The sequence below is a fragment of the Muscardinus avellanarius genome (genome assembly GCF_963383645.1).
Source record: "Muscardinus avellanarius genome assembly, chromosome: 13".
Classification (NCBI taxonomy): Eukaryota; Metazoa; Chordata; class Mammalia; order Rodentia; family Gliridae; genus Muscardinus; species Muscardinus avellanarius.
Genome location: NC_137799.1, coordinates 90079558 through 90095609, shown reverse-complemented (window position 1 = coordinate 90095609; position 16052 = coordinate 90079558). Strand labels below are relative to the sequence as shown.

At 40.1% G+C, this 16052-nt stretch overlaps 1 protein-coding gene across 5 annotated transcripts in view; it reads left to right on the top strand.

The window, feature by feature from the left end:
• Window positions 1-6028: 6028 nt before the first annotated feature.
• Window positions 6029-16052, top strand: part of KIF27 (kinesin family member 27) — a gene marked incomplete at both ends in the record, with an annotated part of 111863 nt that continues 101839 nt past the window's right edge. For 4 of the 5 annotated variants that reach the window (XM_080709267.1, XM_080709268.1, XM_080709269.1 and 1 more), the window contains 2 exons: window positions 6029-6326; window positions 14265-14465. In XM_080709267.1, coding sequence (XP_080565393.1) covers window positions 6029-6326; window positions 14265-14465 — 499 coding nt within the window. Of the gene's footprint in view, window positions 6327-14237; window positions 14466-16052 lie in introns of all 5 variants that reach the window. The other variant, XM_080709265.1, reaches the window with a different exon arrangement.

The window sequence follows — 16052 nt, the reverse complement described above, 5'->3', positions numbered from 1 at the left end:
TGTGAGGGCTCATTGCTATGTTGTTGTTCCTCTTTCCCATTATTTCAGAAGTTTGTACCTGTTGCTTTTGGTAGATTTCGTTCAGTCTCTAGGTGTCAGCTGGTATATTCAGGGGCATGTTGTGTTCAACAGTGAAGGTTGAGTAAGGAGGGAGGTGAAGGAGTAAATGGAAGAATAGGGTAAGGTCAGATAGTGTGGAATAGTATAAGTATGAGTTTGTTAAGGTAGTATATACTAGAGATTAGAGATAGTACCAATGTAGTAGAATTCTAGTAACTGATGTATAGTTTCTGGTATATTGATATGAATTGGATTCAATACAGGAGTAAGAGGCGATCAAAAGAAGAGAAAAGATAGAGGAGGGACAGAGAGGAGAGAGGAGATTTGTACAAGGGTAGAAGTTTGGGAGAGGATTTGGTATGAGGGTTAAAAAAAACAACAAAAACAAAGCAAAATAAAAATCTTAAAAACAAAACAATATAGACTTCCGGGAAGATGGCGACCGAGAAAAGCGGGGCTTAAGAGTCCCGCTAACAACCAATCTCCATTACCACAAAAAGAGCGCCTTTCATAGCCAGAAAGCACCATCACCAGAAAAACAAAAAAAACCACCAGGCTCCAGAGAGAAAGCGGACTGAGAACAGAGCTCAGGGCCACAGAGGAGACACACGTGCCCGAGGACGCGGCAGCAGCGCCATACTGCCGGCGGCAGCGGCGAACTCAACGGACGGCTACAGCAAGCCGAGGTGAGCCGCTGCAGAACAGCCAGGCGGGATCTTTCGGCGCAGACAGCATTTAAAGCTCCCAGTGGCTGAGCTCAGCACACTCTGCAGGGATTCAGAGTGGAAATCAAAACCAGAGAAGAAAAAATACGCCAGCCTCATGGCCGAGGGCGTGGCAGCGGCGCCATATTGCCACCGGCGGTGGCAGCAGCAGTGAATTCATCGAGTCCAGTACAGCTACATCTGCGTACTCAAGAACAGTGAGTCAAATTGCGGGCCACAGAGGAGAAATCGCAGTATTGGGCCTCCTGGGACTTGACCCAGTGAGGGAGTGGTGGTGGCAGAGATATCACACCATAGGAGAACGTGCAACCTGGCACCCCCCATAGTTTAAAGCAGCCTCTATCGACTCCCTGGGTCGGAGACTCTGTGATACAACCCAGTAAAGGAGTAGTGGGGTCTGAGATAATACAGACTCGAGATCCAGAGCACCTTAAGTGAAGCCATAGTGACCCAAGGGAAGAACCCAGAGAAGGCACAAACCTCCGAAATCATGGGAAAGAGGAATAACACTGGAGTAATGAATGTGCACAACCCCACAACATCAGAACCTGATAAAACAGAAAATCAGAGATTTCTAGAAGATCAAATCAGGAAAATAACTGTAGAAATAATAGAGGTGCTTCGAAAAGAACTCAGAGAGAGCCAAAAAGAGATAAAGGATGCAATTAATGAAGTAAAGGCCTCAATTCAAAGCACAAACAACCGATTAGACCACATGGGGAACAGAATCTCGCTCTTAGAAGATGAGCAATCCAAAAATGAATGCATAGTTTCTAATCTAGAAAAAAATATCCAACAGCAGGAATCTGACATTGAAGAAATATGGGCCCATCTTAAGAGAGCTAACCTAAGAATAATTGGAATAGAGGAGGGAAAAGAAAGTGATACCAAAGGGATCAACAATCTCTTCAAGGAAGTAATAGCAGAAAATTTTCCAAATATAGAGCAAGAGGTTGATACACAGATCCAGGAAACTTATAGAACTCCCTTTAGACAGGATCGGAGAAGAGGATCCCCACGCCATATAATTGTCAAAATGACCAATGTGGAAGCCAAGCAGAGAATCTTAAAGGCAACAAAAACAAAGGGCCAAGTGACATTCAGAGGCAAACCAATTAGAATCACTCCAGACTTCCCAAACCAAGCCATGAGAGCCAGAAGGGCTTGGAGTAACATATTCCCAATTCTGAAAGAAAACAACTTCCAGCCAAAAATTTCCTATCCAGCAAAACTTTCTATCAAATTAGATGGAGAAATAAGAAGTTTCCATGACAAACAGAAACTGAAGGAATTTATGTCTTCAAAACCAGCGCTAGAGAAAATACTCAAAGAGATTAACTACAAAGAAGAAATAGGTAACACTCACCAGAACCAGAGAAACAAGAGTTTCCATCCAACAGACAACTAAGATTGGTTATCTGTGGAGATTCATTATTTATGTTAGTCTTTTACCTATCTCTAAGTTGTATTGTTTGCCTTTATTGTTGTTAATTTTTAGGATTTCTAGTTGGAATATTAATATACCTTCAGATATAGCATTTGGAAATATTTTATCCAATTCTATTAGTAACTTTTAACTCTGTTTACATTGTCTTTGGATATACAATATTTTCTTTTATTTTTTAGGGAGTTTGTATATTCTTCTGTTGCCTGTGCCATTGAAATCATATCCAAGAAATCACTGCCAATTTCAATGTTGTGAGGTTTTATGACCCAGATTTTCTCCTAAAAGTTTATAGTCTTAAGATTTATATTTAGGTCTTTTATCTAGTTTGAGTTAATACTTGTATGTGGGATTAGGTAAGGGTCCAATTTTATTCTTTTCCGTGTAATTATTATTTTTCAACAATATTTAGTTAAAAGATTATTATTTCCACCACCAAATGTTCGTGGAAGCCTTGTCAAAAATAACTTGACAATATAGGGAAGAATTTAGCTCTAGGCTTGTATTTAACTCCAATGGTCTATATATCTGCCTTTAGAACAGTACTACACTGTTTCAATTATTGTAGCTTTATATGGTTTGAAATCAGAAAATATATATCTGCTAGCTTTGTTCTTTTTCAAGATCGTTTTGGGTATCTAGAGTCCATATTCCATATTAGGATAGATTTTTTTCTGAAAAATAAATATATAAATATATGATAGTTTCACCTAAAAAAACAGAAAAAAATATGCTCTAGTAAGAAAGAAAGCAAAAAGAAATATTGAAATGCTATCTTTAAATCATCAAACGCTTGGTATCAGACAAATGAAACTGTTATGTGAGATTATCATTTTTAATTTTGGATAAATTGCTATAATACTAGATGTCAACCACTAAGCCAAGCATGGGAAGGAGGGATGGGGAGAGAATGGGGTGGGGATCGGGTGGGGGCTGACTGGGCGATGTGTGCATGTATGTCTACAAAAGTTTGTATCCCACTATGATATATGAATACAGTGCACCAATAAAATAAAATTAAAAAAATAAAATAAAATAAAATAAAAAAATAAAAAATCAAAAACAAAACAAAACAAAACAAAACAATATAAAAAACCCACAAACCCCTTCCAAAAAATAAAAAGAAAAAGACAGCAAAAAAGCAATCAAATATACACACAAAAAGAATGAAAAAAACCCCAAGCAATCCCAACAATGAATTGATGCAACTCTACAAAGAAATTCAGCAGTCTCTTTCTGTGTGGATACTGATTGCTACGGGGACCTTTCCCTCTGTGAGTCTGGTTCTCTTGAGTTTTCTCAGTCTATGCAGATGGTCATTATCAGTGGGGTTGGATTTAATATTGAGTGGAGGTCACCCTCCACACTTTCCACAGATTTGGAGTCTAGGTCTCTCCCTGCCTCTGTTGGCAGTGTTTGCCTCTGAGACCAAACTCAATGTAGGAGTCTCTGTTCTATACAGCTAGGGCTGGGCTAGTCTGACTTGTCCCTGTTCCCTGCAATTGGGATGTCTGTGGGGTTCCTGGCAAACCTCACTCATTGGGTTTAGAGTTAAGTGTAAAATTCCCCCCACACTTTCCACTGGTGTGAGCCTGAATCTGTCTGAGCTTCAGATATGATAAACAGCAGATCCCACTTCCAACTTCTTTGGGTTCTTCTCCAGTTCACCACAACTTCCCTTATTGTGCTCTGGATCTCTGGGGGGTGGGGTAATCTCCGCCGCCACCACTTCTTCCCTGAGTTGTATCGCAAAGTCTCAGACCCAGGGAGTTTGTTGCAGCTGCACAGACCCTGAGGCCGCCAGGCTGGGGGCTTTCCTTCAGGGAACCACGACTAGGGTGTAGTAATTTTTACCATCCCTATTCCTGCACTGCGTTGCACTGCTAGATCTCAGAGCCAGAGAGTTTATCAAAGCTGGTTGAGTCCCTGAGGGTGCAATGCTGGGATTTCTCCTGTAGGGGTCGCAATTTCACTTATGATTATAGTGGAGCTGTGCTGGAGCTTCCGCTGGAGCTTTTGTGGGCGTGGTGAACTCACTGCTACTGATGGCAATATGGCGTCTCTGCCATGCCCTTGGCCATGATTCTGGCATATCTTCCCTTTGATTTTGAGCTCCACTTCGAATCCCTGGAGTCCGTGATGGGCTTGCCTGCTGAAAATGTTAGCTCGTCTTCACACTGAAAAAACTGCTGATTTACATCCAACTTGCTTTTCCTCCCTGGAGTTTAGATCTGTGAGGCAAGATGATGTAGGCACGGCAGCAGCGGACCAGTTTCTTTTCTGCTTCTCTGGTTGTTCTGGTCTTCTTTTTTTCTGTCTCTTCTATTTATAGCTTTTATTTCTCTATTGATAGTATTTTCTGACTCTGTAAGGCATTATTTCTGCTGCTATGGAGATCAAGTGTCAGCTGTACTTGTAGCAGCTACTTTACTTGGTCGCCATCTTCCCTCTCCTCCCCTATTCTTTATTTTTTGAAACAGGGTCTCAGTAAGTTGCAGAGGGCCTCACCAAGTAGCTGAGGTTGTCTGCAAATTGAGATCCTCTTGGCTCAGCCTCTGGAATGCTAGGTTTACAAGCATGCCCCACCATGCCTGGCTCAGTTTAATTTTTAGAGTACTGATGTCACCAGAGATTTTTTTTTTTTTTTTTTTTTTTTTTTTTTTTTTTTTTTTTTTTTTTGCGGTACTGGGACTGGAACCCAGGGGCATTCTACCTCCGAGCTACACCCTCAGCCTTAGTTTTTAGTCTTTTTATTTTTGAAACAGGGTCTCACTTGAGTTGCGAAGGGCCTCACTAAGTAGCTTAAGCTGTCCGGAAACGCCTCCGGAATGCTGGAATTACAAGCGCGTGTACCACCAGGCCCAGCACCAGAGATTTTAAGAAGTAAGATATTTGGGAATAATAAAGGCAATTTTCAGCCAGGTGTGGTGGCGCATGCTTATAGTCCCAGCACTTGGGAGGCTGAGACAGGAGGATTGCACAGGTTCAAAGCCAGCTTCAGCTACTTAGTGAGGCTCTCAGCAATGTAGTGAGACCCTGTTTCCAAATAGATAGCCTCAACTATTTACTTAGTGAGGCTCTTTGCAACTCAGTGAGACCCTGTTTCAAAATAAAAAATTAAAAAAGGGCTGGGGGTGTAGCTTGGAAGTAGAATGCCCCTGGATTCTATCTCTAGGACTGCAAAAAAAAAAATAAAAATAAAAAAAAGCAATATTGTTAGTTTTGATTGTTTTTTAATTTAAAAATTAGTTTTAAATTTATATTGATTTATAGAAATCCTTAAAACCATGGACTTCTAACATCTGTGGCAAAAAGGATGCTTCTCATTAAATACCTATAAAAGTTAATACAAACATTTGCTTTTAACATATATTTATAACTCCTTAATTGTTTACTTGTCTGAATTTTCTAACTTCCTAATTACTTAATAATCAGGTAAATGGGCTGAGAACATTACCATTGTAGAAGTAAAGGCATGGTGGCACTCCACGTACTTATCTTTAGCTTCATAATTTACCAAGTCATGGTCCCCGCCCTGCATTATTTTGAAGCAGATCCAGGTGTATCATTCCATCAGTAAATTAATGATGTACCTTACAAGACAGATTTACTCTTTGTAACTATTGTATGTTGGTAAAGAATTTCTCTGACTTTGCTTTAAAGTCAGAGATGGTGTATCAGGCTAAGTGGAGTCAATAATAATAACAATTTGTCTTATTTTTATACACAGGAGTCCAGATCTGACATAAAATGGATGCTTCTCACAATAGATACTTTATTTAGTAAAATCTAAGCTGCCATGGAAGAAGTACCTGTGAAAGTTGCTGTAAGAATTAGACCTCTGCTCTGTAAAGAAGTTCTTCATAATCATCAAGTTTGTGTGAGAGTTATTCCGAACACCCAGCAAATCATCATCGGGAGAGATAGAGTCTTTACTTTTGACTTTGTTTTTGGCAAAAATTCCACTCAAGATGAAGTTTATAATACATGTATAAAGCCCTTAGTGGTGTCACTCATTGAGGGCTACAATGTAACTGTTTTTGCCTATGGGCAAACTGGGTCTGGGAAGACGTATACCATCGGAGGAGGCCATGTCGGTAAGATTCTTATACTCTTTGATTTTATTGGAGAAAATAGGAGCTAAAATATGACAATACCTGAGACGTAGTAGGTGTTTAGCATATTGATTGATTAACAAAATAATGAATAAGATAATCGGGTTAAATCCAGGGTTATTCTACCTTGGAACTACACCCTGGGCCATTTTTTACAATTTATTTATTATGTGGCATTGGGGATTGAACCCAGGGGCATTTTACCTTGAACTACACCCCAGCCCTATTTTATCTTTATTTTGAAATGGGGTCTCACTAAGTTGAAGAAAGTCTCACTAAAGCCTGGCATGGTAGTGCATGTTTATAATCCCAGTACTTGGGAGGCTGAGACAGGAGGATTGCAGGTTCATGGCTAGCCTCAGCTACTTGGCGAGGCCCTCCGCAACTTAGTGAGGCTCTGTTTTCAAATAGAGCTGAGCACGGTGGTGCACACTTGTAATCCCAGCATTTGGGAGGCTAAGACAGGATGGGGGTTAGCTGCCAGCCTCAGCTACTTAGTGAGGTTCTTTGCAACTCAATGAGACTTTGTTTCAAAATAAAGAATAAAAAATAGGGCTGGGAGTGTAGCTCAAAGGTAGAATGTCCCTGGGTTCCACCCCCAATACTGCAAACAAACAAACAGACAAACAAACAAATAGGGCTGGGAGTATAGCTCAGAGGTAGAATGCCCCTGGGTTAAATTTCTGAGACTGGCATTGAATTTGTAATCCTCCAAGTACTGGGATTACACCTGGCTCTATTATTTTTTATTTTTTATTTTTGTGGTACTGGGGATTAAACCCAGGGGCGTTTTACCTCTGAACTACATCCCAGCTCTATTTTATTTATTTATATTTTTTGAAATAAGATATCCCTGAGTTGCTCCCTAAATTGTACCTCTGGGCTACACCTCCAGATCTATTTTATTTTTATTTTGAAACAGAGTTTGCCTACGTTAATGAGAGACTGACTACTTGCAGAGGCTGTCCTCAAACCTGTGATCGTTCTGTCTCAGACTCCCAAGTATTGGGATTACACATTATGCCTGGCTTTTTTATAGCCTTTCAGTAGCTATACATGGTGGTGCATGCTTGTAATTCCTGTATTTGGGAGGCTAAGACAGGAGTATCACAGGTTTATAGATAATAATAATAATAATAATAATAATAAGGCTATGGTGTATCTTGGAGATAGAATGCCCCTGTGTTCAATCCCCATTACTGAAAAAAAAAAAGCATATAATAAGCCAGGTGTGGTGGCACACGTCTAATTGCAGTGCTTGGAAGGCTGAGACAGGAGGATCACAGGTTTAATGACAGCCTCACCAAATAGTGAGATTCATCAACCTAGTGAGACCCTGCTTTTTTTTTTTTAATTTTTATTTGTGCATTGTACTCATACATCTTAATACAGTACAGAATGATAGAGGCATACATGCACACATAGACCCTGTTTTAAAATAAAAATAAAATAGGGCTGGGAGTGTAACTCAGATGTAAAATGCCCTGTGGTTTTCAATCCCTAGTATCCCCCCACTAAATAAATAACTATGAAAATAAATGAATAGCACATATTATATAAGTGATGGCTGTTGAAGTATCAAATTACACAAGTTTTCTCTTTGACATTATTTATGTCAGGAATATAAGACCAACATTGCAAATGTGGTATTTAGTTTTTCTAATTTTTTTCCTTGCAGTGTTAGGGGTAGAACCCAGGGACTCATACACGCAAGGGAAACCCTCTGCCACTGAGTGATATCCCCAGCTCTCAGATGTGATGTTTAGGTTACCAAAATGCATATGCTAGCTTTATTATAACTATTTGAAATTTAGCTTTTTAAATTACTTTGCCTTTTTACATATTGATATGGGTAATAAGGTAGCTATTTATGATCATTTGTGTAGTCTGAATAATCTATATTGAATATTTATACTATAGTTTGAAACATTATAGTATATAATGAAACCTTCTGGCCAATTCCTGGAAGTGCTTTAAAATGAAGTTTTTATTTTCTTCCTCTTGGAAAAAAAACTACAGCTTCTCTTACTTGCCACATGATGGCAGCCTTATATCTTAAATTAAGTGAAAAATTGTCACCCAAGTTAGAGGTTCAGATTTCTAGGATGTAAAAGAAGCAAAAGAAAGAAAGAGGGAAAAAAAATTTTTTTTTAGAATATTTGTTGCTAAAAATCTAAACTTCGGTAATCTACTTGAAAGCAAATTGTTCACTTGAAACTAATCTTTTACTGCTTGAAATGTATTTTCTGTGGGAAAATGTAAAAAAAATAAATGGTGCTTTCCCCTATAATTCCAGTGCTTGGGAGGCTGAGACAGGATCAGAGTTTCAAGGATAACCTCAGAAATACAGCGAGAAATTCATCAACCCAACAAGACTCTTCCAAAACATAAAATAAAAAAGGGGTTGGGGTATGGCTTGGAGGTAGAATGTCCCTTCAATCCCCAGTAAACCTATTGGAGTAAAGGGTTCATTCCTCACCTCAGAGGTAGAATGCCCCTGTGTTCAATCCCGAGTGCCGCACACACAAAATGTATAGGCCTGTTAGAAGTGAATTTCTACCCAGGAGTGGTGGCACACACTTATAATCCCAGTACTTGGGAGGCTGACACAGGAGGATCGCGGGTTCACGACTATCCTCAGCTACTTAGTGAGGCCCTTTGCAACTCAGTGAGACCTGTTTCAAAACACCTGAGGGTGTACCTGAGGTACACCCTCAGCCCTATTTTTTATTCTTTATTTTGAAACAAAGTCTCACTAAGTTGTGGAGGGCCTCATTCCAAGTACTGGGATTACAACCACACCCAGCATGGGTTTTTTTTTTTTTTCCTTTTTTTATTTTTATTGGTGCACTGTATTCATACATCATAGTGGGATACAAACTTTTGTAGACATACATGCACACATCACCCAGTCAGCCCCCACCCGATCCCCACCCCATTCTCTCCCCATCCCTCCCTCCCATGCTTGGCTTAGTGGTTGACATCTAGTATTATAGCAATTTATCCAAAATTAAAAATGACAATCTCACATAACAGTTTCATTTGTCTGATACCAAGCTTTTGATGACTTAAAGATAACATTTCAATATTTCTTTTTACTTTCTTTCTTACCAGAGAATATTTGTTTTCTATTTTTTAGGTGAAACTATCATATATTTATATATTTATTTTTCAGAAAAAAATCTATCCTAATATGGAATATGGACTCTAGATACCCAAAACAATCTTGAAGAAGAACAAAGCTAGAAGATGTATATTTTCTGATTTCAAACCATATAAAGCTACAATAATTGAAACAGTGTAGTACTGTTCTAAAGGCAGATATATAAACCATTGGAGCTAAATAAAAGCCTAGAGCTAAATTCTTCCCTATATTGTCAAGTTATTTTTGACAAGGTTTCCACGAACATTTGGTGGTGGAAAAAATAATCTTTTAACTAAATATTGTTGAAAAATAATACTTACATGGAAAAGAATAAAATTGGACCCTTACCTAATCCCATATACAAATATTAACTCAAAATAGATAAAAGACCTAAATATAAATCTTAAGACTATAAACTTTTAGGAGAAAATCTGGGTCATAAAACCTCACAACATTGAAATTGGCAGTGATTTCTTGGATATGATTTCAATGGCACAGGCAACAGAAGAGTATACAAACTCCCTAAAAAATATTGTATATCCAAAGACAATGTAAACAGAGTTAACAGTTACTAATAGAATGGGATAAAATATTTCACAAATGCTATATCTGAAGGTATATTAATATTCCAACTAGAAATCCTAAAAATTAACAACAATAAAGGCAAACAATACCCTTTAGAGATAGGTAAAAGACTAACATAAATAATGAATCTCCACTGATAACCAATCTTAGTTGTCTGTTGGATGGAAAATCTTGTTTCTCTAGTTCTGGTGTGTGTTACCTATTTCTTCTTTGTAGTTAATCTCTTTGAGTATTTTCTCTAGTGCTGGTTTTGAAGACATAAATTCCTTCAGTTTCTGTTTGTCATGGAAGCTTCTTATTTCTCCATCTAATTTGATAGAAAGTTTTGCTGGGTAGGAAATTTTTGGCTGGAAGTTGTTTTCTTTCAGAGTTTGGAATATGTTACTCCAAGCCCTTCTGGCTCTCATGACTTGGTTTGGGAAGTCTGGAGTGATTCTAATTGGTTTGCCTCTGAATGTCACTTGGCCCTTTGCTTTTGTTGCCTTTAAGATTCTCTGCTTGGCTTCCACATTGGTCATTTTGACAATTATGTGGCGTGGGGATCCTCTTCTCCGATCCTGTCTAAAGGGAGTTTTATAAGTTTCCTGGACCTGTGTATCAACCTCTTGCTTTATGTCTGGAAAATTTTCTATTACTTCCTTGAAGAGATTGTTGATCCCTTTGGTTTCACTTTCTTTTCCCTCCTCTATTCCAATTATTCTTAGGTTAGCTCTCTTAAAATGGGCCCATATTTCTTCAATATCAGATTCCTGCTGTCGGATATTTTTTTCTAGATTAGAAAGTATGCGTTCATTTTTGGAATGATCATCTTCTAAGAGCAAGATTCTGTTCTCCATGTGTTCTAATCGGTTGTTTGTGCTTTGAATTGAGGCCTTTACTTCATTAATTGCATCCTTTATCTCCTTTTGGCTCTCTCTGAGTTCTTTTCGAAGCACCTCTATTATTTCTACAGTTATTTTCCTGATTTGATCTTCTAGAAATCTCTGATTTTCTGTTTTATCGGGTTCTGATGTTGTGGGGTTGTGGGCATTCATTGCTCCAGTATTATTCCTCTTTCCCATGATTTCGGAGGTTTGTGCCTTCTCTGGGTTCTTCCCTTGGGTCACTATGACTTCACTTAAGGTGTTCTGGATTTCGGTCAGTAGTATCTCAGACCCCACTACTCCTTTACTGGGTTGTATCACAGAGTCTCCGACCCAGAGAGTCGATAGAGGCTGCTTTAGACTGTGGGGGGTGCCAGGTTGCCCGTTCTCCTATGGTGTGATATCTCTGCCACCGACCCTCCTCCACTGGGTCAAGTCCCAGGGAGTACAGTACTGGGATTTCTCCTCTGTGGCCCGCAATTTTACTCACTGTTCTTGAGTACGCAGATGTAGCTGTACTGGCTTCGCTGAATTCGCTGCTGCTGCGGCCGGTGGCAATATGGCGCCGCTGCTACGCCCTCGGCCATGGGGCTGGTGTTTTTCTTCTTGGTTTTGATTTCCACTCTGAATCCCTGCAGCGTGTGCTGAGCTCAGCCACTGGGAGCTTTAGATGCTCTCTGCGCCGAGAAATCCCGCCTGGCTGTTCCGCAGCGGTTCACCTCGGCTTGCTGTAGCTGTCTGGTGAATTCACCACTGCCGCCGGCAGTATGGCGCTGCTGCCGCGTCCTCGGGCGCGAGGCCGGTGTATCTCCTCTGTGGCTCTGAGCTCTGTTCTCAGTCCGCTTTCTCTCTGGAGCCTGGTGATTTTTTTGTTTCTCTGGTGATGGTGTTTTCTGGCTATGAAAGGCGCTGATTTTGTGGTAATGGAGATTGGTTGTTAGCGGAGCTCTTAAGCCCCGCTTTTCTCGGTCACCATCTTCCCGGCTTTTTTTTTTTTTTTTTTAACAACAGGCTCTCACCAAGCTGCTGACAGTCTTGCTGTATTGCTGAGGCTATCCTCAAACCTGCAATCATCTTGTCTCAGCCTCCCAAGTATGGGGTTATAGGCTTGTGCTGCCATACCTGGTATGTTTAAATTTTTTATATTAATGGTTTTCCAAAAAGGCTGTACCATTTTACATTCTCATAGTTGTAATGGTTTGCGATGTCAACGTGGGTTCTTGTCCTTAGCTGGTTTATTTTTTTATTTTTTATTTTTTTTGGTGGTACTAGGGGTGGAACCTAGAGGCTCTCTACCTCTGGGCTATATTCCCAGACCTTTTTTATATTTATATTTTATTACAAGTGTGCGCCACCACGCCCGGCTCCTTAGCTGGTTTAGAAAAAATAGAACTATACTGCTAAAAGCTTAGGCAATTTTTATTATTACAAAGTAGAAAGTAGAGCCGGCGTGGTGGCACGCTTGTAATCCCCGCACTTGGGAGGCAGAGACAGGAGGGTCGCGCAGGTTCAAAGCTAGCCGCATGCGCTGGCTTAGGAGACCCTGTTTCCAAATAAAAATATAAAATAGGTCTAGGAGTGTAGCCCGGAGGTAGCAGGGCTTCCAGGAACCCCAGTACCACCAAAAAAAAAAAAAAAAAGTAGAAAGTAGGGACAGAACAATAAAGCACTCTATCAGAGAAAATGCAATGGAGTGCCTTGAAAGTAAAGACACTAGGGTTTTGAACATAGAACGGTTTTTATAAAGATTCATTATCTCCCATGCTGCTTAACCAATAGTCTTTTATAGCTCCCCCTGAACTAAAGCAGGCGCAGGCCTACCCATATCTCTGTGGTGGGAGCCTTTGCTATGACCAAGATGTGTTACTTGGTTAACAAGGTCAGGGGTCGCAAGGTATATGTCCTCTTTGAAAAAGGCCTGTATCATCCTCTGAGTCCTTGGGGAGTTTTTTTTTTTTTTGTCTTTTTATCTCTATCTGCTAGAAGTTATTTATTATGTAAACTTGTCTTTAAAATATGGAGGCCCTGGGCTATAATTCTTGTGTACTTGGTGATCGATATAGGGTTCTCTTAAATTTATTTATTTATTTATTTATTTTGGTGAGATACTGGGGACTGAACCCAGGGGCATTTTACCTCCAAGATACACCCTCAGCCCTGTTTTTTTTTTTTTAATTCTTTATTTTGAAGAAATAAAGCCACCACACCTGGCTTTTTATTTTCATTTTGAAACAAGATCTCACTAAGTTGCAGAGGACCTCACAAAGTAGCTGAGGCTGGCCATGAACCTGCAATCCTTCTGTCTCAGCCTCCCAAGTACTGGGTTTACATGTGTGTACCACCACACCTGGCTCTCACAGTGATCTTTTTAAAAGCTAGGGTAGGAGCAGGGCGAGGTGGCACACGCTTGTAATCCCAGCACTTGGGAGGCTGAAACAGGAGGATCGCACAGGTTCGAAGCCAGCCTCAGCTACTTAGTGAGGCTCTCAGCAATTTAGTGAGACCCTGTTTCCAAATAAAGTATAAAATAGGTCTGGGAGTATAGCCCAGAGGTAGAAAAGCCCCTGGGTTCTATCCCCAGTACCACACACACACACACACACACACACACACACACACATACACACACACAAAGAATCCAATTAATTTGCTGAGGCTGACTGTGAACCTGTGATCCTCCTCTCTCAGCCTCCCAAGTACTGGGATTATAAATGTGTGCCACCAGCTGTGCGTGTTGGTGCATGCTTGTAATCCCAGCATTCGGGAGGCTGAGACCGGAGGATCACGGTTCAGCATCAGCAACTTAGGTCCTTTGCAACTTAGTGAGACCTGATTTCAAAATAAAGAATAAAAAATAGGGTAGGGGGTGTAGCTCAGAGGTAAAGTGCCCCTGGGTTCCATCCCTCGACCTGCAAAAAAATAAAATAAAATAAAAATAAAAATAAAAATAAATTAAAATAAATAAATAAATAAATGTGTGCCACCATGCCCAGCTGGGGCATTCTACCTCTGAGCTATACCCCCAGCCCTATATATATTTTATTTTGAAACAAGGTCTCACTAGGTTATTCAGAGTCTTGCTAAGTTGCTGAGGCTAGCTTTGAATTTGTGTTCCTCTTGTCTCAGCCTCCCAAGTACTGGGATTCCAGGGATGTACCATCATACTTGGCTCAAGTAAAAACTTTTATGTGTGAATTTTATTGTTTTGTGGTTTAAAATCTTTTATAATATAAAAACATAAGAAAATTTGTTAAGTGTAAAGTTTGGATTGTAGCTTTCCTCTTATATTTCAAGTTCTAGACATGCTTTTCTTCTCTACGATTTTAGCTTCAGTTGTAGAGGGTCAAAAGGGAATCATTCCTCGAGCTATCCAAGAAATATTTCAAAGCATCTCTGAAAATCCCAGCGTCAACTTTACTATAAAAGTATCCTACATAGAAGTATACAAGGAAGACCTACGAGATCTTCTAGAATTGGAGACATCCATGAAGGACCTTCATATCCGAGAAGATGAGAAGGGAAACACAGGTGAAGCAGCCTCTTTACGATTGCCTTCCTTAGCTCACAGATATGCTTGCTTTCAGTTTCTGGTTCTATTCCAAGGAAATTTGGGGGGGATAACTGGTGATTGAACCCAGGGCGTTGTACCTCCAACTATATCCCCGCCCATTTTAAAATGTTTTATGTTGAAACAGGGTCTCACTAAGTTGCCAAGGCTGGCCTTGACCTTATACCATCATCCTGCCTCAGCCTCCAGAGTTCTGGGATTACATGCATGAACCACTGTGCCTGGCTCCAAGGAAGTTTTTAAAACCAGGTATAGAAGCAAAATTAAAAATTATTTTTTGCAATACTGGGGATGGAACCCAGGGGCATTCTGTCTGCACCTACTTTTACTGTACTTTTAAGCTGAATTGCATATTGATTTTAATCTTACTTAAATCACTGAGGTTTGCCGGACCTGGTGGCGCACGCTTGCAATCCCAGCATTTGGGAGGCTGAGACAGGAGGATCAGGGTTCACAACCAGCCTCAGCTACTTAGTGAGGCCTCCACAACTTAATAAGACCCTGTTTCAAAATAAATAATAAAAAAATCGGATGGGGGTATAGTTTGTAGGTAGAATGCCACTGGGTTTAGTCCCCAGCACGCGCACACACACACACACACACACACATCACTGAGATGAAAAGTAGTTCTTTGGACTGCTCAGTAAGGTGAAGTTGTTAATTTGTGATTCAATGTATTGATTTCCTTAGGCTGACCCCCTCTGGACTGACCTCACGTGAGACCATGATATCACTGAAATTCTTTGTCACGGGTGTTCCTAGAGATACCCTGAGATTGGGATGGCTTTTTCTTTAGATGTTCATTCAGGTTGACCCAGATCTCTCTTTTCTTCCTCTTATAGTTTTGTCCCAGCATACCTTTTTCTCCTCCTCCTCCTCCTCCTTTTTTATTTATTTTTTTAACTTTAGAGTGTATGTTTTTGCTTCTCTATACTGAAACCATCTTTGTTATGCTTCTCAAGATTTGAGTTCCTGTGCTGGCAACCTGTTAACCTCACAATACCCAATTGTTTGGAAATGGGAGAAGGTTACAATGACAGGGTCAAAATGCAAGCTCTTTATTTATGTATTTATATAGATTTTGGTATTGGGGATAGAGCATAAGGGACATTATACCTCTGAACTAAAACTCCCAGCCTGATTTTATCTTTTATTTTGAAACAGGATCTCATTAAGTTGCGGAGGCTATCCACAAACCTGCGATCCTCCTGTCTTAGCCTTCCAAGTACTGGGATTACAGGGGTGCACCACCACGCCTGGCTAAAATGCAGGGTGTGTGTGTGTGTGGTGCTGGGGATTGAACCCAGGGGCATTCAACCTCTGAGCTACACCTCAGCCCTATTTTTATTCTTTATTTTGAAACAGGGTCTCACTAAGTTGTGGAGGGCTCACTAAGTAGCTGAGGCAGGCTGTGAACCTGGATCTTCCATGCTTAGCTAAAATGCAGTTATTTTAAACAATAACAATTCCTTTTCTTTCTTTCTCTCTCTCTTTCTTTCTTTCTTTCTTTCTTTCTTTCTTTCTTTCTTTCTTTCTTTCTTTCTTTC